The sequence below is a fragment of the Loxodonta africana genome, chromosome 2 (assembly GCF_030014295.1).
Source record: "Loxodonta africana isolate mLoxAfr1 chromosome 2, mLoxAfr1.hap2, whole genome shotgun sequence".
NCBI lineage: Eukaryota > Metazoa > Chordata > Mammalia > Proboscidea > Elephantidae > Loxodonta > Loxodonta africana.
Window position 1 is genome coordinate 74,851,243 of NC_087343.1, and position 24,108 is coordinate 74,875,350.

Sequence of the window (24,108 nt, forward strand, 5' to 3'; positions counted from 1 at the left end):
TACATGTAAAATACAGAATAGAATTTAGCATTACTGAAGATCAGCTGCTTTCCAGAAAACTGACTATTAATGCTTTTTTACATAACCATGTTTGAGAGTTCACCATATGCTATAATGGCTTTATAATTTTCTTATGAATCCACTCTACTCATAGAAAACACACTTTAGTGACTTCGTATTACTCCAGGTAGTCCGTTTGAATGAGTGCCTAAATCTACGTCTGTGTCCAGAATTTCAACAGCAGTTTCCTGGATGGCCAGAAGACAATTCTAAATTCATGATGCTACTGTAAGTTGCAAAGCAGTGACTATTTTATCCTCATTTTTATTCTTACCAGAGAAAAAGCCAATTTTACTCCCCTATTCCCTAAGTACGAAACATAAAGACTGTATGTCTGGTATGATCCCACTTCTTAAAATAAGTACTCTCATGTTTGTAGATGCATTAGGATTTTCTAGAAGGATATGTAAGAAAATTTTAATAGTGGTTACTGGAAGACATTTTTACCTTTCACTTTCTCCCTTTTCTACTGTTTTTGATCTTACAAGTACCTGTATTATTTTTATCTTTAAAATTAAAAATAAAACCAGTTACACTAAAACATTAATGGGCTACTTCTGGAAGATGGGATTACGAGGAGGAGATGGGGTTATCTTCCTGCTCGTCTGATTAAATATGCAATACTTCTGTAATCAGAAATGTTTTTAGTATTGTATATCAGAGTCCAATCAGGAGACAGAAACCACAAAGTAATTTGACCAGCGAAGATTTAATATAAAGAATGAACTATAACAAAGGGTTGGCATAATGGAGATTGGATAAGGAACAGAGACCTCTAAGCAGATACAGAGAACAGCCACCAGCCCTTAGCTGAGACAGAGCACCCAAGAAAAGAACAACAAGTCTCCCCCAGGGCTGAGGTCCAGACCTCACTGGAGCCACAGCCCTGACTCACTGGATGACAGAGGGGCTCGCTGAGGCTGCAAGGTTTGACCTGAGGAGGTGCTAGGCTGGTGGAACTTTGCTGAGAAGGTGCTTCAGGGAAATTATTCACGGAAGGTGCGGCGTGCTGCTGGTCATCAGGTACTGCTGAAACCAGACACTACACAAGATGTGTGCTGGTGGAGCCACACTGCAGAGCTGGGTGCTATGGAAGGCGGGTACACGTGTGGAGGGATCTGCCTAGAATAGCTCACTGGAACCAGGAAAAGAAGCCTCTTGCTGCTCCAGCAGCTACCAGCACCCTCTACTGACAAAGTGTTACACTCTGCCTGCTGACAAGGGTCCAGATCCATTACTGCAGAGTAGGCATGAAGGATGGATTTGGAGATGAGACTCAGTAAACTGAAAACTGGCACAAGTATAACGTTAAATTCGACAGTGTGAACCTAAAGAAAAAAGAACCTAGTTAAATTTCTTAAAACTGAATGACAGGATGTACACATGCATGTTACACATTCATAGAAAACTTTTCAAGTGATATACAAGAAAACATCTAACAGTGATTGACTTCAGAGAGGGGAACAGGACAGCCGGAGGACAAAGGTAAAAGGCAGGCTACTTTTAAAGGCTACCAATTAAAAATAATAATTTGAAAACAAACAGGACTCCATGAAAATTATTTGTTCAGAGCTTCTGTTAAGAGCCTCTTAGTATAGTGCAGTGTCATCAAAGTATGGCCCCTGGACTGTTTTTATACGGCCCTTGAGCTGAGTCATTTTTACATTTTTAAAGGGTTAAAAAAAAAATTGCAACAGAGACTATGCTGCCCACAGAGCTAAATACCCTCTTTTTCTTTACTGGATCGTCCCTCATTGTCCAGCACTCACTCTTCTGGTTCTAAACTCCCCCTCTGTGATCACATTTCCCAAGCCTCTCAGCTCCCTAAATCCTCCCACTGTGCCCACTTTGGGTAAAATCCCACATATACTCAACCTCTTCCTTGAACATTGATTCCCTGCACTTTCTTGCTTTAACTCCATATTTTTTAAATAACTTGCTTATTTTTTTGTGGTTGATGAGAATATACACAGCAGAACATACACTAATTCAATTTCTGCATGTACAATTCAGTGACATTGATTACATTCAAGTTATGCAATCATTCTCACCCTCTTTTTCTGAAGTGTTCCTCCTCCGTTAACATAAACTCACTGCCCCCGAGTTGCCTACCTAGTCTTTCATAACTCCATATTTTTCAAACTTTTTTACCATGACCCACAATAAAAAATATATTTAATATTACAATGCAGTACACATACACACACCACCAACATCAAATACATATCACATACACAGGTACGTAACTGAAACAAGTTGCACAAAATAACACCCTTACTAAAATAAAGCTGTATCAAATATGATTTTATTAATATCCAAATATAACAAAAACTCAGAAGTAAACAATACAAAATTCATCTACATGCACTATCTTCAACTGTTCTCTCATTCTTTCACTCCCTCCCTTCAGGCTTTCACCTACATTATTCCACCAGAACAGCCCCCAAGGTCACCAATGACCTCCCATTGCCAAATTCAATGGGCACTTCTCAGTCCTCATCTTACTGGGCCCATTAGCAGCATGTGACCTATTGGTAGCATATGACATTCCCACCTCCTCAAAGTTTGTTCTTCACTTGGCTTCCAGGACATCACATCCCTCCTCATTTTCCTAACTCACTGGGGGCTCCCTTCTTGGTTTCCTTTGCTGTTTCTGCTCATATCTCTGATCTCTAAACACTGGGAGTACTCCTGGAGTTTTTTCCTGACAACATCTTCATTTAAATTCACTCTTTGCCTATCTCATCCTGTTGAATGGCTTTAAATTCCGCCTCTGGGTTGACTTCTAAATTTTCATCTCTAGCCCAGACTTTCCCCCGAACTCCTTACTCATATGCAACTCCTACTGATGGGCATCTCAAATTTTTATGTCCAAAAGCCAACTCTTAACCATTCCTCTCCAAAAAAGTACTCTTTATGTAGACTTTTCCAGCTCAGTAAATTCCAACTTTATTCTTCCAGTTGCTTAGGCCAAAAAGCTTGGAGTTATCCTTGACTCTTCTCTCTCATACTCCACATCCCATCTATTGACAAATCCTGAAGGCTCTACCTCAATATACATTCAGATGCAAACAGTACTACCCACTGGTCCTAACTAGTCTGCCTGCTTCCTCCCTATGGTCTATTTGCAACATAGCAGTCAGAAGGCACTTTTTATGTCTCATCATGCTACATCTCTAGCTCAAAACTTTCCAATAGATTCCCAGCTCAAAGTAAATACTGAAGACCTTACAATGGCCTACACGTGACCTGGTCCCTGGTTGCCCCTCTTAACCCCATCTCAATTTCTTCCCCCATGTTCATTCTACTTGAGTCACACAGGTCTCCCTGCTGTTCCCTGAACATGTGAGGCTGAGTCTTCCTTAGAGTCTTTCATTCCTTCAAGCCTTCACCTGTCATCTCCTTTGCCTAGAAGGTTCTTTCTAGTTATCTGAATGGCTCTCACTCTCATTTCATTCCGATCTCTGCTCAAATGTCATGCCAACAAGGATTCCCCTGATTTCTTTTTTTATTCATGGTAAATAATTTTTAAATTATGGTAAATAATAAGCCTCTGCCATTTCAACCATCTCTACTTGTACAGTTCAGTGACATTAATATGTTCATCATGTTGTTCAACCATCACCATTAACTGCTCCCAAATTTTCCCATCCCTGACCATTTTTTTTTAAAAAGCACCCCCCGCAATCTCACTTTCCCTGCTTCTCTTTTATCTATAGCCTTTATAACCATCTGTCACCTTAGACATTTAACTTGTTTACTGTCTGGTTCCCACCACTACAAATTTCATGAGGGCAGACTTTCATCTGTTGTGTTCAGTGTTGTCTTCCAAGCACCTAGAACGGTGCTAGCACAGACACAAAATTCAATAAATATTCACTGAAATGAATAACTTGGTTGAACTTAAAACCATTTTCCAATTGTATTATGTATTTAAAGCAGTAAAAATTACTTAAAAGCAAATAAGCTACCTTCATAACTAAAATTAAACTCAGACAACTGTGCTGAATCTTCTTTGAGGAAATGGGCCAGGCACAGTTGAGAGAGGAAGCAGTTGGGAGAGAGGAAGTAGGGAAGAGAGCGAGGGAGAGGGAGAGGGAAGGGAAAACGGAGGCGGGGAGTCAAACAGAGAGACAAGGACAGAGACAAAGACAAGAAAGAGAAGGTACAGAGAGGAAAATGACAACAAGACTCCCAAGAAGCAGACAGAGTCTTGGTTCCTGACTGGGCAAATCCAGTCCTTGTGACACTCAGCTAGCCTTTGTTTCTTAACTTTGGATTATCAGTGAGAGTGCTTTACAACTGGTTGTACCTTTTCAATACTATTTTACCCAATTAGTCCAAGTAGTTTCCTTCCTACATCTTCAGACAGATTTAACCTCACCATATATATTCCAAAGAAAAATATTCATGTATTTCAGGTTTAAAAAAAAAAAAAGATTTATCACATTTATTTTTAAAAGTATCAATAAAAAGTTTAACATACAAAGGAAGTGACAATATAAAAGCATGCTCAACTGTAATTTGACAGATGACTTTTATGCACTATATGCAACCCAGAGAATCTTTTAACCACCCATATTTGCACTGTCCAGTTATTCAAACTGATTATTCCCTAAAAACACTTCCTTGGTTATTAAAGCATGGAACACATGCGACAACTGAAAAAATGCAGAGGACTGTGCTATCCAACCAAGTGTTCATGAAGAAAATGATGAAGCTTTTTTCACACTGACAAGGGAACATCAAAATACCATTCTCCGTGGGAGAGAGCTGTACCTAAATTTGAAAGAAAAAAGTCTAGATATAATTATATTTTAAAACCTATCATCTTATAAAATGATAAAGACATGGTAAAACCAGAATAAAAATATGCTAATATAAAGATTTAATGTAATATTAATTTCAGTCTTCATGGGATACTTAAATAATTAGGTAAACTATCTGCAAAATTCATTTGGAAGAGTAAATGAGCAAAAATATATTTTAAAAACTTTTAAGGCATACTAGTATTTGATCTGCCCTACCTGATTTTAAAACATATTACAAAGCAGCAATTATCAAAATCATGTGTTAAGTTGGCATATGTATATACAAGTTTGTGTGTGCTGCATACATATCCACATATATAACAAAGCACATAGGGGGCAGAGAGACAGAGGCTTCCTAGACATATCCAAACAACTCCTGGGATCTGTTACTGGGACGAGGGTCTCTGGGAACAACTTAGTTGAATTTTCTCCAACTCAAGAACTGATTTATTTCTAAGGACAAAAAGGAAACATGGTATTCTCATCTAGTTACAGTCATTCAACATGAAGGACTTCATCATACAGTATTTTGTGATAAAGACCTGAACAAACCTGTTTTGTTACAAGGACATATGACAACATTCTTTCATCTTTTATGATACATATGCACCAAAATTTACTTGACAGAGTTTAAGCAGACAAATGTTAAAGACAGCTGTGAACATAAGGTACCCGGAAGATGATACAGAAATGGAAAAAATGGACGATCATTGTAACTGGTGTTTATAAATATAAAAATGAAAATCTTTGCAGTTATGAACGAAGATAGCCATCATATATATCTAGTCAACAAAATTATGAGCCATCAAAGTCTTCCAAAGTATTATGTTTTAATGAAGCAAGTGCAAGAAGAATCAGAAGCAATGATAAATTAGAACACATTAAAGATGCATTTGAAATCTGGAATCAGTATTTAAAAGATAGCTATGTTCCAGGTTCATACATAACAGCTGATGAACAGTTGCCTATTTTGGATACATATATAAATAAACTTAAAACTGAAAAAATATGCAAAATCTGAGTTTGTTGTATTTGAATTCTCATTAAAATTGCTAATAGTTTTCACTATCCCTTTATTTTTACTTCTGTAAATTGTAAAATGACTTAAAAAGAAACAGATGAAGCTTTATAAGCAAAAAAATTAAAAATAGTTTAAGCACAAATACCTAAAATAAAAAATGGTAATAAGAAAATAACCATAAACACAGGGAAAATAATTTTTTATAAATAGAAGCATTAGAAGAAAACTCAAAAGCCATAAAAAGGACTGTGAGAATTAAACAATTTAGCCGCATAAAAATAAAACATTTCTGTCAAAACAACCACTACCACCATAAGCACACTCAAAAGAAATGACATGCTAGAAAAAAAGAAACTCATATCACACAGAGATGGTTTCTCATATAAAAAATTCTTACAAATCAAAAAGGACAAAAAAAAAAAAAGTTAAAAAAGCGCTTAAAGGTAATGTTCATAAGGTTTTCCAAAAAAGGAGATAGATAGCTTTTAAAAATAAACAGAAAGACAAATAAAACATAACCATTTTTCAAGTTTTAGATTGACAAAGACCCAAAGGTTTGATAAACTGTCAGCTAGATGGTGGGAAACAGGAACTCTCAAACAATGTTGGTGGAAATATATATGAACACAACCACTACTGAGAGCAATTTGGTAAAAATCTATCAAAATTTCAATGCATACACTCTTCAATCCAGCAGTTTTACTTCTAAATACTTAATCTATATTCCTAATTTCTACAAAAAGAACTACATAAAAGAAAACTCATTGTAGTATTAAATAGCAAACAGTTGTAAACAACCTAAATTTTCACCTACAAAGGATCAATAAATATGGTATACTATACATAAGAACGTGGAAACCCTGGTAGTACAATGGTTAAGAGCTACGGCTGCTAACCAAAAGGCTGGCAGTTCGAATCCACCAGGTGCTCCTTGGAAACCCTATGGGGCAGTTCTACTCTGTCCTATACGGTTGCTATAAGTTGGAATCGACTCAATGGCAATGGGTTATACATAAGAATACTCTGAAGCTGTTAAAAAAAGAAAACGAGATAGCTTTACATAGCAATACGGAGTGCTCTCCAACATACAGTAAGAGGAAAAAGCACTTACCCATAAAAGTACACTGTACGAGTAACCTATGAAAATAGAATTTTAAAAAGGTTTAAAGAAATAATGAAGATAGATACATTTTAACCAGATTATTTTAATTACATGTTAGTTTTTTTGTTGGTGATAAATGTACCCGGCACAAAAATTATAAAATTAAAAAAGTCTCTCTCACATTCTTCTGTTTTCTAGTCCCCTTTTAGAAGTAACTTACCATGAGTATTGTTCTTGATAACCAATTCTCATACAATCATACACATGATTTATATTAAATACATATTTGTACAAACAACAGGAAGCATAATATACACAGTTTTCGATTTTTTTCATTCAAACATAAATCCTATCAGATTCCTATACATATAATGAGGCAATAATGACTAAAACCATGTTTTTAATAAACAAACAAAAAATGGTCAAAAAACTTTGTGGGCATCTCCTGTCTGGAGAAAAGATGAGAGGGCAGAGGGGGTCAGAAGCTGGCCGAACGCACATGAAAACAGAGTGGAGGGAAGGAGTGTGCTGTCTCATTAGAGGGAGGGAAACTAGGAGTATATAGCAAGGTGTATGTAAGTTTTTGTATTGAGAGACTGACTTGGTTTGTAAACCTTCACTTAAAGCACAATAAAAATTAAAAATAAATGATCAAAAGAATAAACTGGATGTTTCAAAAACTAAATTGAAACTATTTTGCAACTTTTACATAACCAAGAATAACAACAGAGAATGAAATAATTCTTAAGTAAACTATAATAAATAAGTGTGAAGAATGGGGGCATTAACTCGTTTATTTTTGGGAGGGAGCATATGACAACATGTGATGATCTACAGAACTAAGTAGAATCTGTGACCCGGTACATGAAATTAATCATCAATACACAAAAATACTTCTATGAAATTATGTTAAGTAAAAAAGCCCAGAATAGATTCCTCATTGCTATGTAAAAATATGTATCAACAATCCCAACTCTGACATTTAACTCTTACGTACTTGAAAGGTAGAGTGTACTGTTGTCATTCAGTGTGTTTTAATCACCACAGTGGACAAATCTTTCATGAAACACGCAACTGAATACTGTTCCAAAAATGGGAAAGGTGATGTAATGAATTGTGCCATTCAGCCAAGTGTTCATGAAGAAAATGCAAACATTTGTTTACACCAATTAGGATTTTAATAAAAAACAGGGGAAGTAGCTAGTAGTGGACTTGCTCTCCTGCCATAAACTATAAAGGTGGCCAGGATATATGATACAACTGTTTTCAGGCACTGGACAACAGATAGCACAGGGCTATGACTCTTGAAAACGGTGAACACATTACGTGAGCTTCATATTCACCCCTTTCTGGTGGCAGGATGGAAGGTGGAGCGTGAGCAGAGCAGTGGTCTTCCTGAGTGGAAGAAGCAGAGATTGGAGTATGGGCACTGGAATAAGGCAGCTGGAATTTGAGGAGGCACGGTCAGGAGAGGAGGGATTTGCAGAGAAAGAGCTCCAGAAATCTGTGTAGGAGTTCCACTTGAGTCCTTGTCCAAATCCTAAGTTATGCATGTGCAGGACAAGACTCCAAGGGGCCTGGCAGACACAGCTGCTAGGGGCTGAGAGCTGGACAAAGTTCAGAGGCCGTACATAGTTCCACCATTTACTATGTGGCCCAAGGCAAATCATTTCTGTGAGTCTGCTTTCTCATCTGTAAAATGGGAATAATAGTATCTAACTCAATCAGTGCTATAAAGATTAGATGAAATAACTATTAACTATGCCTACTACAAAGTCATCACTTAAAAAGTACACCTATTATAATCACTAATAAAGGGGAGATAAATATCATGTAGCAGTTTCTAGTTTCCTTTACAACAGAAAGCCAAATCTACTAACACATACCCAAGAGTCTCTTGAAACCAAGATCCATAAGATTTTGTTCATTCTTAACCAGAAGTCTGTTATCTAAAGACAAAGGCCCATTAATGCTCAGCAACACTGCTTCACATTTGTCATCTGCTACCTGGAAACCGAGAACTAGCATGTTTTATTAAAAGTGGCCTATAGCGCTACCCTAAATTACATGCCATTTTTAAATATAAAAGGTCAATTTATGTGTCATGATAACCAAAAATAAAAGGATCAAAGCTTCAAAGTTCAGACCAGAAGAACTAGTTGGTGGTCGGCTACAACCGATGACTGCCCTGACAAGAAACACAGCAGAGAACCCCTGAGGGAGTAGGACAGCAGTGGGATGCAGACCTCAAATTCTCATATAAAGACCAGACTTAATGGTCTGCCTGAGGCTAGAAGGACCCCAGAGGTCATGGTCCCCAGACCTTCTGTTAGCCCAAGATAAGAACCATTTCCAAAGCCAACTCTTCAGACAGGGATTGGACTGGACTATGGGATAGAAAATGATACTGGTGAGGAGTGAGCTTCTTAGATCAAGTAGACACATGAGACTAGGTGGGGAGCTAATGTCTGAATGGGAGATGAGGGGGTCAGAAGCTGGCCGAATGGACATGAAAATGGAGAGTGGAAAGGAGTGTGCTGTCTCATTAGGGGGAGAGCAACTAGGAGTATATAGCAAAGTGTATATAAATTTTTGTATGAGAGACTGACTTGATTTGTAAACTCTCAAAGTACAATAAAAGCAAAAAAAAATTCTCATAAAAAGACCAGACTTAATGGTCTGACTGAGACTAGAAGGACCCCAGAGGTCATGGTCCCCAGACCTTCCGTTAGCCCAAGACAGGAACCATTCCCAAAGCCACCTCTTCAGACAGGGATTGGATTGGACTGTGGGACAGAAAATGATACTGGTGAGGAGTGAGCTTCTTGGATCAAGTGGACACATGAGACTATGTGGGCAGCTCCTGCCTGGAGGGGAGATGAGAGGGTAGAGGGGGACAGAAGCTGGCTGAATGGACATGAAAATAGAGAGTGGAGGGAAGGAGTGTACTGTCTCATTAGGGGGAGAGCAACTAGGAGTATATATTAAGGTGTATGTAAGTTTTTGTATGAGAGACTGACTTGGTTTGTAAACTTTCACTTAAAGCACAATAAAAAATAAAAAATCTTCAAAGTTCAGAAACTAGTTTCTCCAACTATAATACTTGATATTTTCATAATACGCTACACATATTATCTAAGAATGTTAGCTGAACTCAAGTAACTATATCTTAAAAGTAATGCTGTACAAGAGTCCCCACAGCATGATTCCACTATATGACATTCTAAAACAGGCAAACTACTCTTTGCCCATAGAAGTCAGAAGAGTGGTTACTGGGGGTGAGAAAGGGGCACAAAGGGATTTCCTGGGTTTAGAGATATGTTCTGTATCTTGATTGAGGTGTTTGTAACAAGGGCACAGCTTTGTCAAAACTGATCAAACACTTCCCTTTAAATCTGTGCATTTTATTGTAATTTAAACCTCAAAAATGTATCAGAAAGGAACTGATTCTGTATAAGCGCTCTTGAATACTCTTCAAAAGCATGATTCATAAATAAAAGTGATCTAATGTCTAATACTTAGTGAGATAACTGAGTACTGAATGTCTTCTACTGATTGCTGTATGTAAAACACAGGCTTTTACAGAAGCAGGAGTTGTTCTTGTTGAACTTTAAGAATTTGACTTCTGGATTGAATCCACTGTTTTTCCATTGGCCAAGAGCTTCAAACTACTTATGACTTAAGTTTATAAATATTCAAAACCATTAACCCTGTAGCTTATTTCTGTTAATGGCAACCACTTAACGCCATTTAACTGACAACAACTGTCTAGACATACAGTGTGGTGGTGGCTTTGTTCTCTCTTTACTTAAGGGGAAAGGTGCTTTGTTATTCAATATTTAAGTTAAGGTAAATTGTGCCTAAAAATAACCTAGGTCAAATATGATTACATTAACTCAACTTTCAAAACCATTCACTTAAGGAAGAATTTGTTATTTAAGAAGTCTTTCTTAAAACTGACAAGAGTTAATTTGGAAATAGAGTGATGGGATATACACATGATGAACCATACATGTAAAATGCTAAAATTGTACATGTAAAAACTGTACATGTAAAATGCTGAAATGGCAAATATTTTTTTGTATATGTATTTACCACACATACACACACACACAAAGCTAGCAAAAGTGGAAAAATGGGAAATCCAATTAAAGTCTGCCATTTAATTAGTAGTATTGTACCAACGGTAATTTTAGTTTAGATAAATGTACTGTGGTTATGACAGATGTTAACATCATAGGAAGCTGGGTAAAGAGTATAAGGAAACTCTGTGTACTACCTTGGCAACCCTCTGGGTATTTACAATGATCTCAAAATAAAAAGTTTAAAAACAAATAAAACACCTTTAAAAAGAAAAGGAAAAAAAAAAGCAGCAAAAAATAGAAGTGATGCCTAACCCTCCACGATGAGTGAAAGATTTGATCTGGGAACTCTGAGGTCTCTTTCATATACCATTTTCCCTCTCATGACTTTCCCTCCTCCTCCCTTCATGCTTTAAGCACATCCTACACTTCATTCTAAAAAGTGTGCCAGATACTGAAGACACAGTGAAGACCCAGACATAGGACCTGCCCCCTCTGAGTCAGACAGATATATAAACAATAATGATAATACAGTGTGAAAAGTTACGTCTTAGAAATAAATAGAGAATACATTCAAAGAGGGCGGAAATGCCACGAATTGAGCAGGGGAGGTGGATAAGGGCGGATGGGTTGTATTAGGATTAGTGATATGACATTTATGCTACCTTATGCCTCTAAACACACTGTACTCTGATCCTTCCAGTTTTGTACGTTCTCTGCCTAGAACAGAAACCCTGGTGGCAAAGTGGTTAAGAGCTATAGCTGCTAACCAAAAGGTCTGCTGTTCGAATCCACCAGGCACTTCCTGGAAATCCTATGGGGCAGTTCTACTCTGTCCTATAGGGTTGCTACGAGTCGGAATCGACTTGACGGCAATGGGTTTTTTTGGTTTTCTGCCTGGAACACTCTAACCCATCTCATCTCCTTGGCTAAATTTTCTATTCACTCTTTTAGACTTGGTTGAATAACCCACATGAAGAACTTCAATTGAATGCAGTTTAATCAAAAAGGAATTATACTCTTAAATGTGAAAATCATACAATAAAAAAATACGCTCCTCTGCCAGGAATGCATCTCATTCTGAAAATGTGATTTTCAAAAACTTGCTTTTCAAGGCAACATGGAAACATCTACCACAAATCATTATAAATTTATAGTGATGAGTGAAAAACTTTTATCAGACAGTCACATAACAGAGATTCAACCTAAGGCTATGACAGAAAAGAATCAGATTATTACATATTTGAAGATATTTACTGTAACATTATCCAGCCTAGTAAAGCCTACTGAACTAAAGGAATAGAGGCATACCATGCAGGCAAATGATTTGACAGATATGGGCCACAAGTACAAAATGAAATGCAACAACTGGAATATTACAGACATACAATTTTTTAAAACGTAGTTTAAAAATATTGAAAATTTTTATTATGCACTTTTCAAACATACAGAAAATAGAAAAAAATGGTACAGTATATACATGGCACCTAGATTCAGTAATTAACATTTTGCCATATATGTTTCAGGCAGACACACATACACACACACACAGTTTACTAGGCCATTTTAAAAATATTAGAAACATTTTAACACTTTTAAATACTTCAGTACAAAAATTAAAAAAGACATTCTCCTATAAACTATAACGCCCTTATCACAGCTCAAAAAATTAGCAGTAATTACCTAATATCATTTAAAATCCAGTCCATGTTCAACTTTCTTCAATGTCTTTTTCTCCTTCCCCCCACGTCTTTTATAGATAAGTTTCTCAAACCAGGGTCCAGTCAAGGACCCCACACTGCATTTGGCTGTTCCTTCTCTGAAATCTCTTAATCTAGACTAGTTATCCCTCCCCCCGTTTTTTTTTTTTTTTTTCTCTTTCTTTCATGACACTGATTTTTAAGGAATGAGGGCAGTTATCTTCTGTTCCACATTCCACATTCTAGACTTGGCCAATTATTTTTGTGTTGTCACGTAACTTGATCCTTTATCCCCAGTATTTCCTGTAAATGGGAAATTAGATCTAAAGGCTTGATTAAATTCCCACACACAACCATCCAGCAAATATTTGGTGACATGATACTTCAGCACCATGACAGTTCTAATGGGGCTGGGATCAATCTCTCATCTGTGAGTTTTGGCATCAAAGCATCTTTAATACTGTTATCACATTAAATTTTCAATTTTTTAACATTTCATTTTTTAATGATTTGATTTCCACAAATCACAAAGTATGCGCCAAAAAAAATAAAACAAAAAGTGAGATTCACTTGTTTAGTGACAGCAGACTTACTCCTTAATTGAAATGCGAACACTTTCCTTCTTTTTGACTTTGTCTGTAGCCCTGTAAAAAAAAAAAAAAGTAAAGGAATTCAAAAGACAAGCATATATACTTTATACAGATGTTTAAAAGTATTTTTTTTTCATATAGCACATTCTGCTAATGTTATTTAACAAAATACCATCATAAAAAAGTTTACAGCCTTCCAATGTCCTTTAAAACTAATGCCAAAGTAAAAAACTACTAGGCTGCAATTAAGAAATTTTTTCTTCGTTCAGTAAGTCTAGGGATACGCCTGAGCTCCTTATACCTTATTTCCATCAAATAAAATATACAGTGACCTAAAACTACTTGTCACACCTATTTATCAAGACAAAGCCATTAAAGACCAGTACACAATGAAACCAGTGAAGAAGTTAAAAAAAAAAAAAATCAATACTCAAATATTTGTTACTTTTCCTGGTGAGAGCCAACCCAAATGTCCTCTCTCTTCTGAACCTCAATGTCTTTTATCTTTTTCTACATTATAGGGTCATTATGAGTAGGTATCAACTTGACAGCAATGAGTTTGGTTTCGGATTTTACATTAAACTAGCTTTTACTAAAGCAGCAGCTTTCCACTTCACTATTAATCTACACCCAACTGGCTGTAAGGTGTAGTGAAAATGATTTGTTACCAATGAGTATCAAAGTTACAGCCTATTTTATGTTATTCCAACAATATTGCTCTTAGTTATTTATATTCTGATTTTTTTTTCCTATGGTAGATAGATACACATAACAAAACAATTGCCATTTCAACATTTTTCACATGCACAAATCAGGGACATCAATTATGTTTATCATGTAATACAATCACCACCACCATCCGTTTCCAAATTTTTCTTGAAAGAAAAAATGGTAGAGGTAAGAGCTGGACCCAAAAAACAACATATTGTATGACTCCATTTATATAAAATGTCCAGAATAAGCAAATCCATACAGACTGAAAGTATATTATGGTTGCCAAGGACCGGAAAGAGAGGGGAATGGGAAATGACTGCTAATGGGTTGTGGCTGTTAGCTGCTGTCCGACTGGCTCCGACTCATGGTGGCCCCATGCATGATCAGACTGTTGTGATCCACAGGGTTTTCATTGACTGAGTTTTGGAAATAGTTCACCAGGCCTTTGATTCCGGTTGTCTTACTCTGGAAGCTCCACTGAAACCTGTTAAGCATCATGCAACACAAAAGCCTCCACTGATGGACAGGTGGTGGCTGCACTTGAGGTGCACTGGCCAAGGATCGAACCTGGGTCTCCTGCATGGAAGGTGAGAATTCTACCACTGAACCCCTGCCCTCCTGCTAAGGGGAATGAGGTTTCTTTTTGGGATGATGAAAATGTTTTGGAATTAGAAAGTAGTAATGATAGCACGACTTTGTAAATATATTAAAACCACTGAACTGTATACTTTAAAAGGGTAAACTGTATGGAATGTGAATATTTCAATGAAGCTATTAAAAAAGAAAAATAAACGTTTATAGCCACACTACTTATAATAGCCAAAAATTGGAACCCACACAATTATCTATCGACAGTAGAACAAATAGATTATGAAATGCAATACAAATACTGAACAAACACACACACACACATATATGATTCCACCCATAAGAAGTTTAAAAATGGGCAAAACTCATCTACTAAGTTAGAAATCAGAAAAATGGTTATCCTTGAAAGGGAGAAAGCTAATGACTAGAATGAGACACCAGGAGGCTTCTGCGGTTGAGATAATGTTCTTTTTCTTGATACTGACACTGATGACCCAGGTGTGATCATTTTGTGAAAAATTATCAAGCTGCAAACTTGTAATTTATGTACTTTTCTGCATGCATGCTATATTTAATAAAAATTTTACATTAACAATAATACTGATCAACCAAAAACCAGGACCTTATGCACAATATGAACCTGAATATAAGTCAACATAAGGTGCATCTAGGTGACAGAGTTATGATTTTACTCCTCTAGCTTTCCCTGTCTAAAAATTTTTTTAATGAACACAAAGTATGTTAATACCATATATGTACACATTATATGTGTTATTTTTCAAAATATTTCATAATTTAAAAAAATGAGAAAAACAAACTATTGAAAACACATACAGAAACTTAAAGTATAGAAAGGGAAAGGTTAAAGAATTAGAGTGAGATGACTGGTCTTAAATTAAAACCAAAACCATCCATTAAATAAGAATATTAAATGGGGATATGTACAGATGATATACGTAAAAAAAAAATTACAGCTTCAATTCAGTTGTTAATTTTTTTCTATTAATTAGCTACAATCACACATCATAATTTCAGATGGCACAACAGCTTCCTTTTAAAAAAATAAGAATAAATTCCCTGCTAAATTACAATAGAACATGTATGCAACAGACTGATGTATGAAATGACAAGTCTGAAGTCCAAGTCTCCAAGCTCCAGTTTGGTACCTATTACCCTAGACCTTCCTCTATGCACAAACAGAATCTAATTTTTCTTTTCTTTTACAAAATAAAAAAAAAAAAAATTACCCATTATTTTTCCATATACTACAATCTATATAACTTCAAATCATATCACAAATACTAACGAGTTTGGAAAATAAAGTGTCATTCAAAATAGAAAATGTATAATTAAAATAATCTAACAACAAAACTGGTCTAATAATGTGTTTAATGCTTCTGTTCTACCTCCTAGTTCGTTGTGTAGCGCCTACTGTTTTAAAAGATTGCCAGCAGCCATCCAAGGCACAATTGGTCTCTATTTGCCTGGAACAACAGAAGAAGAAGGACCATCAGGAATAGGAGGATATGGGAAGTATGGCTAATTGCCTCCATGAAGAACTACCTCCTTTGTCATGAAACCAGGAGAACTGGATGGTGCTCCACTATGATTACAGAACATTTTGATCAAAGATCCCATAGGATAATCCTGATCAAAACGGGGGAAAATGTAGAACAAGATTTCAAATTCTCATTAACTCCAGACTTCCTGGAGCCATGAAGGTTGGATAAACCCCTGAAACAACCATCCTGAGATAATCTTTAAACCTTAAACCAAAAATATCCCCTGAAGTCTTCTTAAAATGAAATACTAGTTAAACTTAACTAGTAAAAAACGTCTGCCTTGAGCATTATGCTCTTTTAAGAACTATCTATATGGGATAAAACTGACAATAGCAGCTTGAAAGATTAGATAGGAACCTTAGGGGGCAGTGAATTTATGGTAATGGGGGAGGAGCAACTCAGAAAAGGAGAATGAAAATGGTTGCCCAACTCGCAGAATGTAATCAATGTCACTAAATGGTACATGCAGAAACTGCTGAGTTGGTGTGTTCTGCTGTGTATATTCTCAACAACAAATAAAATTAAAAAACAATCTAACAATGCAATGAAAGATTTCTAAATGCACTACAATTACACTTAATGGGGCTGATGCAAGAGCAACTTAATATTTTTTAAACTTTCAAGTAATTTTTACCTTTGGAACTTACATGACAAATGACTTTTTTTTTAAACCGCTTTATGGGGATATAATTCACATAACACACAATTCACCTATTTAAAGTATACAATTCACTGGTTTTCAGTATATTCACAGAGTTGTGAATCCATTAAGTTTAGAACATTTTTATTACCCCAAAAAGTAACTGTATCCCTTAGCCATCACTCCCCCAATACTCCCATCCTTCTCCCTCCCCCTACCCAACCTAGATACCCACTAATCTAATTTCTGTCTCTGTAGATTTGCCAGTTCTGGACATTTCACATATGGGATCATACAATATGTAGCCCTTTGTGACTAGCTTTTTTCCCTTAGCATTAAGACAAATGACTTTTTAGTCACACAACCACAAAGAGATTGTTAAGAAAAGATGCCAAGTGATCACTTACCATATAATAGCCAGTATGATAGCCACTCATGTACCAAGAGATTAACATACTTCCCAGGGCATCTGCATCGTCAAGAGAATCTGGACATATGGGAGGTGGTGGGGGAATTATCTGGAAACGGAAAAAGATGGACTTTTAAAACCAGTACACAAAACGTGAAGTCTGATGATCCAATTCACATAAAGAACACTGGACATTAATTGTAGCTTTCCCTACATTCCATATCAGCTATTTGAAATTAAAAAAAAAATTCTGACATTTGGAGAAAGCCAAACCGATAGTTTAACCAGCAAAATTAAATTGAACAAGGATCAAATTATAATAAAAAAATTTGTTGCTGTTGAGTCGATTCTGACTCATAGTGGCCCTATGGGACAGAGTAGAACTGCCCCATAGAGTTCCTGAGGAGTGCACGGTGGATTCGAACGGCCGACCTTTCGGTTAGCAGCTGTAACACTTCACTACTATGCCACCAGGGTTTCCCAAATAGGGTACATAAAATGTTTAAACATTTTGATTAGAACTTTTTTTGTTGTTCCATTATGAAACTGGATAAAAGACCAAGAATATTTCCATATTTTTCCTCAAAAAAAAAAATTTCAAGGACAGTTTTAAATAGATCTTGGGGAGAATATCCACCTATCCCAACACCAAGACACACAGCCTGTCAAAAAGTGTCTTTGTATCTAGCCTATTTTTTTTAATTTTATTTATTTATTTATTGTGCTTTAAGTGAAAGTTTACAAATCCAGTCTCTCATACAAAAACTTATACACACTTTGCTACGGACTCCTAGCTGCTCTCCCCCTAATGAGACAGCACATTCCTCTTCTCCTCCCTGTACTCCTCGTGTCCATTCAACTACTCCTGTCCCTCTCTGCCCTTCTCATCTCGCCTCCAGACAGGAGCTGCCCATATAGTCTCATGTGTCTACCTGATCCAAGCAGTTCACTCCTCAGCAGTATCATTATCTATCTTATAGTCCAGTCCAATCCCTGTCTGAAGAGTTGGCTTTGAGAATGGTTCCAGTCTTGGGTTAACAAAGGATCTGAGGACCATGACCTCCAAGGTTCCTCTAGTCTCAGTCAAACCATTAAGCCTGGTCTTTTTATGAGAATTTGAGATCTGCATCCCACTGTTCTCCTGCTCTGTCAGGGATTCTCTGTTGTGTTCTGTGTCAGGGCAGTGATCAGTGGTAGCTGGGCACCATCTAGTTCTTCTAGCCTCATCTGGGCAATTTTTGATACTTAAAATTTTATCATTAGAAATCCAGTCCACAGAATGAGAGACTAACATCTAAGTATACCTACCAGGAAGGACAAGTCTTTACTACCCTGCAAGGTGTAATTAAATCCTTTCTAACAGGGGCTTCCTCCCTATAGAATGAGAAACAACTTCTGCCAAGAAGGAAACAGGCAACCCAGGGCTCAAGAGGTGGGGGTATAAAAGGACTGGGTCTGGGTATCAGAGAACATTAAAAAAAAAGAAACAAGAGATTTAGTGCAAATTTTTGCTCATTAGAATCTTGCCCTACGTTTGGTTTAGGATGACATTTTCCAATCACCTACACTTTGCAAAATTTCCAGCAATCACCTATATTCTGATAAATCCCAAACTGTGTAGGAAAGTAGAGTTTAACCCGCATTCTTCTACACTTACTGGTGGTCCAGAAGGAAATGGAGGTAGCCAGCATGATAGGAAGGAGGGTGGCGGTGGTGGTGGTGGGCCACTGAATTTTAGGCCTGGCTGTAAAGAGATATTTAAAAAAAAAATAAATAAATAAATAAATACTAATTTCAATATGAAACAGAAAATGATTCAATACCAAAAGAATCAAAATGATTGCCCAGAATAATATCTATATTATATAGATCAAAAAGTTTAGTCATGTACCAAATACTGAAATCAAACAGACTTGTAAGTCAAATGGCAACCTCTAGATTTTTCTCATTTCCTTTCTATACAGATATTTGGGAAGTAAAAATAAAGTAAGATTTTTAACTACCTAAGGAACCAGAGACAATGGTATTTAGCAAAATATTTCAATCGTAAGAGACTATATCCTCCCACAATTAACTGAATTGCACACTCTTTTTATAGATGCTCTTTTGGCTATACATATATTGTGAAAACGAGCAAATCCCTCATTAAACATGAATGATCGGTCCTGAGACCAATGCAGCATGATATGTATATACATATACACAGACACACACACATATATACACACACACACACATATATATTTTATGAGGCTGATCATTTTACATTTAGGAAACTGAAAAACAATGCAAGCTTCAATAAAAATCTTTTTTGTTCCGTAATTTCTATTATTTATAACAAAAGAAGCCTAAATAGAATCTATATTTACTTTTTAAGTCCGCAAAACAATCCAGGAGCTCTTCAAGATTTTATCCATATTAGGTGTAAATATTGATGCTGCCAATAGGACATCCAAATTGTGTTCTCTCCCAATTTTTATATATTTTACACAGGTGATATTGTGAGCTACAGTCTATCATCCAGCTGACGATAAAGTATTATTATATTTTCTAACTTACGTAACTTTGCTAAATTATTAGTCTAATTCTCCACAAAAGTAGCTGGGAAAGTCTTTCAGTATAAACTATTCTGCATCATTATCTTATTTCCTTTTCAAGGAATTCCCAAGTGTGAATTTGTAGCAGTTACAGACAGCTGCAAAAACTTCAGGGGAAAAGCTACCGTTAACTTAATGCCGAGGCTGAATGTCCAAACACTATGAACTACCACCTGGGAAACCTTCTGTGGGTAGCAGGTTTACCTTTCCGGGTCCCACTCCCAACCCTGGCACTGGCGGCGGTGGAGGCAGGAAAGAATTCCATGCAGCAGCTTTAGACTTGATGTTATTTGGTTTATTTCCAGGAGACCTGGAGGAGTTCTCACTTTCATCTGTTGAAATTTGACTTTCATTTTCATTCTTTAAAAAGAAAAAAAAAAAAATGTGTTTTTGTCATACAGGTATCATTAGGAAAAATTTAATGTTTTAGTGAATCAAACTGACGATTTATACTATTTAGTTTCTCATCCATTTTTGGCTTCCAAGAATTCTATTTTTTTTTTGTATTCTCACCTCTTGAGCATTCTCCTGAGTATTCTGATCTACATTATTAACTCCTCCAAAGGTTGGGAAAAGTAGATCAGACAGATTTTGCTCCTCTCTATTTCCATATCCAGTGTAAACCACAACACAGGTTTCTCTCTTTAAATCAAGTGACGCAATGGTAGCTGGATAAACGCAGCCATCTTCTGACCAAATGGCAGAACATTTATCACCAACTTTCCACTACAAAAGAAACCAAAGATACACAAACATACACTTCTTTTAAAGACTGTAAAATATAATCTCGTTTGGGCGAGGGGGATCGGGGGGCAGGGGGAGACACTCTCCAGTTATCTGATCTGGAAAACGGGATACTTTAGTGAAAAAAGACTTTGGGGCCAGAAATACATAAACTTAAATTGTAACTCTGCCATTTATATAGTTTTGAAAAAGTTTCTTAATCTCTTCAGTCTTATTTGCCCCTCATGTGTTAAATGGCAATAATATCTTCCGCCTCACATATTCGTTGTGAGGGCTAGAAAGGAGGGAAAGTGTGTAGAGTACCCAGCACTTGGGTCTGGAACGTAAGCACTCATCATACGGTAGCTTGCGTCCCCCTTGGTAGTGATGAAACTAAAGCTGACCAGTGAGACACCCCAACAGTTAGCTCCCAGGTCTATTGTTTTAACGAGCAGAAATGACTTCCCAGAGTTTTCGGTTCTCTGGTGCTAAAAGTTTTAGGGTGCCTGAAAAAAAAAAAAAGATACCCATCTCTCAGGTTAAGAAGTAAAACAGTGCCAATTGAGTTTAAGGCTCTCGGGTACCTTTCCAAAATAACATCACCTCTCTCGTCTAATCCACAAAGTAAATGCTGCCCTGAATTTATCATTCCCACTCAGTTCCTTATACTTGTATTGGCATACGTATTCCTAAACAATACAAAGTTTAATAGCAGTTTACAACTGTATGTCAACAGAAAAACAATGTACTAATCGTTTAAGTTACACCATACTAATCATTTAAGTTAAAGATGTTTTACACTAGTTAATAAGGACAGTAACAAGAAATACTTTGAAGTTAAATTTCGGTGTTTTAAATAACCTGTTTCAATGGAGTCGTGGTATTCTTTTTTTGGCTTTTATTCTTCTTAGTAGGTTTTCTTTTAGGTGTGCCTTTTGGTTTGTCTGAAGGTTCACAAATGTCACCATTCTTTAGAGCATGCTATTAAAATATGTATAGAAATGAACATGTTACAGATTGATATATTAAAGAGAAATCACAACATAGCTCAGTTACCACTATAAGCTGGTCTCAAGACCCCACCACTTCAGAAAGCCTTTATTTCCTCTTTTCACCATCCCACACTCTACCAAAACTGCTTCTGAAGGCATCATACACCTGATCATCAATTCTAAAGACGCTTTTAATCAAGACTCCTCATTCTCATCCTTTCTGTAATATTAGACCCATCTCTCTCTTGAAATTCATGATACCCAGATGGCATAGCAACATAGTGCCCTGATGCTTTTATTACTTCTCTGATCAAGCATTAAACTTGGTATTGGCATCAAGGATAGCCATCCCTATCTGCTCACAGTCATCCATTCCTATTACCACCTCTATGCAAATGGACTTCTAAAGTTATTAACCAGCTCTGACTTTTTTCCTTGGCTTGAGCCAACATTTCTAATTATCAATTTCATCTCTTCACACATACCTCAAACTCAACATGATTAAAACTAAATTATCTTTCCTCTAAATCAGTTCTTTTTCCTCCTTTACTCCGGCTACTTCCCCTTGCAATATCACCAGCCCCATCCCTAAACTGGGCATTCTACCTGTCATAACTCTAGTTCAGGCCCTCACGAACCACGGGGCACCTAACTGGTGTCAGTCTCTAGTCTCTCCCATTGCAATTTGTATTTTACAGAACCCTCTTGGTAACCCTTCATTAGTCTACTTCTACTCTAAGTGTATACTGGAAAGGGCATTATTTAAAAACCTAGAATTCAGCTGCAAGAAAATGAACAGGTCTGAAATTTACCTCACACTAAAGGAGTGACTACAGGAAAGAAAGGGACTCTATATGCTTGGTGTTCTCTATGCCTAGCCTAGTCTGGAGTGGGATGGTCCACACATGCTAATCAATAAGACTAATTACCTCAGACAGTGGGAAAAGGATGATGTTGCACAACTGGGTAAATGTCTTATCTGGGCCCTAAAACCAGACTATACTTCCTAAAACAGTTGTATTTTTCTACCATCAGCAATACTTGACTTGATACCCAACTCACAGGGTATTGAGAGGATTGCATTAATTTAATGTACATTAAGCATTTAGAATACCATAAACACTCTACAGGTATTAACTACTACCCTATTATTACTCAGCATCATCATTTTCATTTCAGTAAAGGTTTGTCAAATGTTTTAAAATTGTAATTCATACTGCCTTTCTTCTCCTGTTAATGTGAATCAAAGGACTTCTATAGTTTGATATAATGTGAAAATATTAAAAACAACAGATGTTTAAAACTCTATTTTGCACCTTCGTGGTGCAAAAGGTTGGTGGTTTGAGTCCACCCAAAGTCGCCCTGGAAGAAAGGCCTGGTGATCTAGTTCTGAAAACTCAGCCATTGAAAACTACGGAGCACAGTTCTACTCTGACACACACAGGATCGCCATGATTTGGAACTGACTGGACAGCAAATGGTTGGTTAGGTAAAGGGATGACATACAGATAGGCTATTAACTTCTAAAGTAAGATATTATCTGACTTAACTAACCCATATTTCCACTTCATCATCAAAATTAAAGCTGAATAACATGCACTTTGACACTTTACTGTATGCTGTCTAATTAAATTTTTACCAAATGAATAATACGAGGAAACAAAGGAGAGTGAGTGAACATTTCATACCTTAAATGAAGCCACAGCTTTATCATAGGCTTTTATCAACGCTGTATCATCCCAAATGTCAGAATCATCACTCTGGGAGGAATAAGGAATAAAAACAATTCATGTTTGGATGGGTTTCATGAAAAACATGTTTGACAGTAGCAAGAGACATCCAAATCCAGACATAATCAAATTACATTGAAAATGGGTGTTTTAAAACCTAAATAAAACCCCAGGAAGCCTAGCTATTTAGAGGTTATGTGACACTACCCCCAATGATGGAAATCTGCTAATGTTCCAAAACGCATGTCATAAAGTGAATGCCCTACTATCTAATACCTATCTACTGATCACAGTGGGATCTCTTCAAGGGTAATGCATGCTTCAATCTTTTCTAAGATTTGATAAAAGGTTTAATTTGGCAAGAAGAGAAATACCTGGCCACCAGGTTGACTTTATCCAAATTAGGGTAATGCTATTCTGACCACAGACCCTATGGTCCAAAGAACTTTTTTCTCTTGACATTGCAATGTGACTATAGATTATTCAAAGAACTCTCAAAATGTTTAAGGATACAAACTGTTAATGGTGATTAACCAATTAATTTTTCATTTTAAATAGTAGTGATAATAAATAATCTGGGAAAGGCCTAAAAATCATTAAGCTATTTCTGTTTTTATTTAAATTTAATTCAATTTAAAAATAAATATTTTTGAGCACTGTGCTCATCACTGGGAGGTATGGAAAATCATACTACCTGCTCTCAAGAGATTTGGTCCAACCAAGAGTTTAAGATGTTATTACCTCATAAAACAAGGAAAATATAAAACAAATATAATCAAATATTAAA

At 36.5% G+C, this 24,108-nt stretch overlaps 1 protein-coding gene across 4 annotated transcripts in view; it reads right to left on the reverse strand.

The window, feature by feature from the left end:
* Window positions 1-742: 742 nt before the first annotated feature.
* LOC100657812 (survival of motor neuron protein) overlaps window positions 743-24,108 on the reverse strand; it is a 30,618-nt gene continuing 7,252 nt past the window's right edge. Inside the window, exons 2-10 of one of the 4 annotated variants that reach the window (XM_010588202.3) lie at window positions 23,280-23,351; window positions 21,461-21,580; window positions 20,390-20,602; window positions 20,081-20,236; window positions 18,937-19,023; window positions 17,278-17,388; window positions 13,370-13,420; window positions 7,004-7,029; window positions 743-1,388 (exon numbers count right to left, since the gene is read on the reverse strand). In XM_010588202.3, coding sequence (XP_010586504.1) covers window positions 13,373-13,420; window positions 17,278-17,388; window positions 18,937-19,023; window positions 20,081-20,236; window positions 20,390-20,602; window positions 21,461-21,580; window positions 23,280-23,351 — 807 coding nt within the window. In that variant the 3' untranslated portion in view covers window positions 743-1,388; window positions 7,004-7,029; window positions 13,370-13,372. The other 3 variants (XM_010588199.3, XM_064272954.1, XM_003408086.4) reach the window with 3 other exon arrangements.